Consider the following 4,767-nt stretch of genomic DNA (forward strand, 5'->3'; position numbering starts at 1 on the left):
TCATCATCTCCATTTTACAGAAGGGAAAACTGAGGCCACGAGAGCCCCCCACTCCATGCAGTGCCCTACCATCTCCCTTCCTCAGCATGCTTGAGCCTTAGGTTGCTGCCTGGACAGGGGGCCCAGTTGGTTTTTACTGCCAGCCTCTCCCTGCAAACCAGCAAAGACCAGAAGCAAGGCTTCTGGAACTTGCTGGGCACAGGTTGGGAGCAGGACGTGGCTGCCTACTTGGCAAGTCCTGCAATTACAAACACAGCGCCTTCTGTAAAACAAAAGAGACACCAAAAAAAGAAACAGTCCTAGCGCTGGGCTGGGGGCATCTGGAAACCCCTGGCCTGAGATCTGCTCTTCCCCTCGTTCTTGTTACCTGAGTTACAAGCCAGATTTACTCCTCATATGGTTTCAGGTGTGCTCTCTTGGCCTGCTCCATGACGTCCAGGAAGTCCCTGTAGCAGTTTCTGGCCATGACGGTGTGCCGCGTGGCACAACCTAATTCAGTGACCCTGGCTCTCGGCAGGTAGCCTGCCCAGCTGGGGATGGGGGGTGCTCCTGAAGAGGTTTCGTTATGTATTTGCATTCTGTAAAAAGATGCCATGCTTCCTGAGAAGCCACACAGTGGGCGATGCTCCTAAGCTAGCTGGCACCCCAACAATCAGCCCCAGGGGAAGCATTAGGCCCCTAGACGTGATGAGGGCAGCTACCAATGGTTGGTTGATGCTGCGTGCCAGCACCTTGGTAGGGCTTTGCATAGGTTCTCATTTTATTCTCTTACAAACCATAAGGAGTTGGTGCCATTATTACCTACACTTTGTGGAGAAGGACACTGAGACCTCAGAGAGGTTAAGAAAGTCTTGGCCAAGGTCACATAGCAAGGAAGGGATAGGGCCAGGATTCAAACCCAGGTCTCTCTGATTCCCAAGTTCTTGCTCTTAAACAGATCCCACTCTTTTCTCAGACTAAATACAAAAGAAAAAAGAAAAAAAGCTTCAGACAACGCTCTTTGACCATCTGAATAAGGGAATCAAGAGAAGCACGCAGGTCAGGAGAAAGCACAGCAGACTCGGCTCTAGCTGCCCGGCTGGCTGCCCTTTAGCAATTTCACATTTGTGAGATGTAAGATAACTGCCCTTCAGTTGCTGTAAGAATTGAATTAGGCCACTGAGTCCCAGAACCTAAAAGCTGGAAGGCACCCTAGGGAGTGTCTAGTCCATCCTTCCCTGCCTTGGATGAAGGAACTGTAGCCCAGAGAGGGGAAGCAACCTGCCCTAGGTCACATAGCAAATACTCATGGAGCTGGGCTAAATCCCAACTCTTAGGCAGATGTTCCTTGTAATGACTTGGAAATTTTTAAAAGCACGCCAAACATGTGAGTCAGCGTGTGTTCTTGAAAAGTCCCCAATTACAGTAATAATAATAAAGACAATCAGTCCATTACTTTTCTTATAGGCCTTTAGGCCTTAAAAATAGTCTAGGACAAATCATTGTTGTGATTATTAACATTATACAATCATACTGTCAGTTGTTTCTGTCACCGTTATTGTGACTGTTACTCAGTGTAAAACCCCTTCCCGCCCAGCCAGCACCTGAAGGAGCTGGGTTCAAACCAAGGTCTGACCTCAGACAAGGGACACTGCTCTAAAGTGGGAATAATAGTATCGACTTCATAGGGTCATCGTGGGTGGTTAATGAAATAACGGTAGCCAGCACAGAGAAAGCAACTAAAAGCGGTACCTACTGAGACAACAGCTGCTCTCTGAACCTCTGTGATGATTGCTCAGGGAGCTTAGTACCTAGCACCCTCCTCCCCACCTGTCTCCCTCTCCCCCGGAAATGTTTCTTTCTCCTTTTAAGAAACTGGGCCTCTCCATTTTGCACGGACGCCTGGGGACCTGGAGCTGTGCTGGACCCAGTACCCTCAGTCGCAGCTCAGCAAGACAGCCAGGCCCTGTGCTTGGGCCCAGGGTGAAGGGCGGCTGGTTTCTGGGAGCCGGTACCCCAACTCAAGGGGCGGTACCGCCGGTAATACTGGTGCAGGGTCCACAGGACCGTCTCCTGTGAGCAGACGGGCTTTAGTTCGGGGCAGTGGCCACTGTGCAGCGTAAGTCCTCCAGCTGGTCTTTACTCCGCTGTGTGTTCTCCTGGAAGATTTTCAGACAGTGGGACATGTTGTCCTCACTGGAGGTGCCCTGGCAGCTAAGGTAGGGCACGAAGCCTGCAAGAGCCGATCACGACCTTCAGCGAGGGATTCAGAACCTGCCCAAACCCCCAGAATCTCAGCCCACCCCTTGCCGTTTCTTCCTTGGCCGACAACACTGCATTTTCCCAAAGGCCATTAATACAAGCCGCGCTGTTGTTTCCACTGTGGCCGGGCCCTCCCAAGGCCATGAAAAACTGACCTTGGAGCAGGGAGGGAAGGCCCGTTTCAACAAAGGCAATGACAGTAATATTCTTTGATAGCAAAGCCCCTGATGTCAGCCCAAACGGCAAATGGGGAAAGCATTTAATGGACCAAAATGTTAGTCAAAGGAGTAACTGAAATTATTCATCTTTTTAGAGAGAGAGCTTATTTTCTTTAACACTTCCCAAATGCAATCGGGGATCTTTTCTGTCGGACCACCGGGAAATTGCGGGCTTATTAAAAGCAGAGACCTATTACACAAAAAGGTAAATTCATTATCTGTGAGACCCACCCCGAGCACAATTTTTCACCATTTCCCACAAAATAACATGTAATCATTACAATTAGTATGGGTAAAACACAACTATTTATTTAAACTGGATGCTGAATCCTAAGTACTATAATGCTGCCATAATAAGACCAGTTTTTAAAAGAACAAAGGGGGAAAAACTGGTTAAGACTTGGCTTTAAACTGTCAATAAATAAATAAGTAAATCCCATTATTGAAGCCCACCATTTTTGCCCTTGTCCCCAGGGCCAGAAAACCTGGCCCCAGAGTTGAGAGCAGCAACCCTCACCCTGTGCACCTGCAAGAAACCTCCTCTGGAAGAATCCAATTACTAAACTGCTCTTGACAGTGTTGGAAGTCTTCCACCCACTATCCAGTCTCCCCAGTTTTGGGACAATTAAAAGTTACCCTAACATCATGGAGGAGATCGTAGACACCCAGGGGCCCTGTCACAGAGGTTTTTCTCCATCAGGGTCTAGTTTGATCTGTATAGATTTTACCTGATTGCGTATATGCACACACACACATAGGAATACAAGCTACCCTTACTGAGTCTTGCTAAGGGCCAAGATATTTTAAATAGGCTATGTGTGCTGGCTCCTTTAATCCTCACAACAGTCTTATGAGGAATCTATCCCTACTCCATGTAATGGGTTGAATTGATAGACCTATCCAAGTCCTAACCCTTGGTACCTGTGAATGTGAACTTATCTGGAAATAGGGTCTTTGCAGACGTAACTAAGGATTTGGAAATGAGATCATCATGGATTTAGGGTGGGCTCCAAATCCAGTGCCTGGTGTCCTCATAAGAAAAAGGAGAGGGAGATTTGAGACACACAGACACAGAGACACTGAGCAGAAGGCCACATGAAGAGCCATGTGAAGATGGGGACAGAGACCGGAGTGATGCTGCCACAAACCAAGGACACCAGGGGCCATCAGAGAGAGCACGGCCCTGCCAACATCTTGATTTCAGACTCTGGGCCTCTAGAACTGTGAAAGAATAGACATCTGTTGTTTTACACAGCAGCCCTAGGAAACTAATACAACCATTTAATAGAACTTTCTACTTACCATAGAGAGGTAAGTAACTTACTTACAATCACATAGATAATGGCCAGGGAGAGATTGGAATCTCAGTTTATTAGAATCCAAAGCCTATTCTCTTAACCAACCAGTAGGACCAGGGTGAGGATGGGCAACCTTGGAATATTCTCCATGCCTCTCCCCACCAAGAATACCTATATGTGAGAGCAGAGGGCCTATGGGGACCACCAGGTTTGTTACCCACAGGGATGTGACTTAGTAAATTCTCGGAAGCCTGAGGAGGAAAAGCCTTTAGGTAGGGTGACCAGTTGTCCTGGTTTGCCAACAACTGAGGGGTTTCCTGGGATGTAGGACTTTTAGTGCTAAAACTGGGACCATTCCCGGCAAACCAAAAAAGTTGGTCACCATCCCTCTAGGGGACACAGGAAGAAATGGGACCATAGGGACAGCCCTAGTTCATGAGAACAGCACAACTTGGGAAGGAGGACAGAGCCTCAGCTTATTCATTGTGTCTATCCTGGTCCAAATGTATATAACAGACATTAATTAAGCGCTTCTTACATATCAGGCCATGTCCTGGGAGATCTGCCTAGATTATATCTCCCCACTTATCAGAACCCAGTTATCTGCCATCTTCAGCAATGAAACACTTTCAGCAAGTTTCTTAAAAGCTAAAGTGCCTGTACTGGTCCAATAAGCCGGTCAGACATGGACAGTGGGGCAAGGCAGGGACAGCGATCAGGACCATGGTCCCCCTGCAGGGCACATCACCACTTACCACTGTAGCCTGGCGTGATTGGCAGGTGTCTCATGAAGGTCTTGGAAGACTCCATGATTTTGCTCTCTGTTAATGGAGGGAAGTCCTTGCCTGGAGAACTCACTGCGCATGTGCTAGAGCCCTTGGGCGTCAATAACCTTGCCCGGGGATTAGGACAGAGAGAAAGCACCACAATTCGCCAAGGATGCTGTTAAACATGCAATGTACAGGACATAGCAAAGAATTAGAGAAAACTGTGGCTGGAAAGGATCAGAA

General features: G+C 48.0%; 1 protein-coding gene across 1 annotated transcript; it reads right to left on the minus strand.

Moving 5' to 3' along the window:
* Positions 1-385: 385 nt before the first annotated feature.
* On the minus strand, positions 386-4,567 carry SPMIP5 (sperm microtubule inner protein 5). Its single transcript, XM_022569514.1, is given in 5 exon segments — positions 386-544; positions 547-578; positions 1,995-2,075; positions 2,078-2,212; positions 4,513-4,567. Coding segments are annotated over 5 exon segments (462 nt in total).
* Between the last annotated feature and the right edge of the window lie 200 nt (positions 4,568-4,767).

The sequence above is a fragment of the Delphinapterus leucas genome, chromosome 16, assembly GCF_059928025.1.
Source record: "Delphinapterus leucas isolate spDelLeu-1000000601 "Yukka" chromosome 16, BTC_Dleu_Yukka2, whole genome shotgun sequence".
In the NCBI taxonomy this organism is placed as follows: domain Eukaryota; kingdom Metazoa; phylum Chordata; class Mammalia; order Artiodactyla; family Monodontidae; genus Delphinapterus; species Delphinapterus leucas.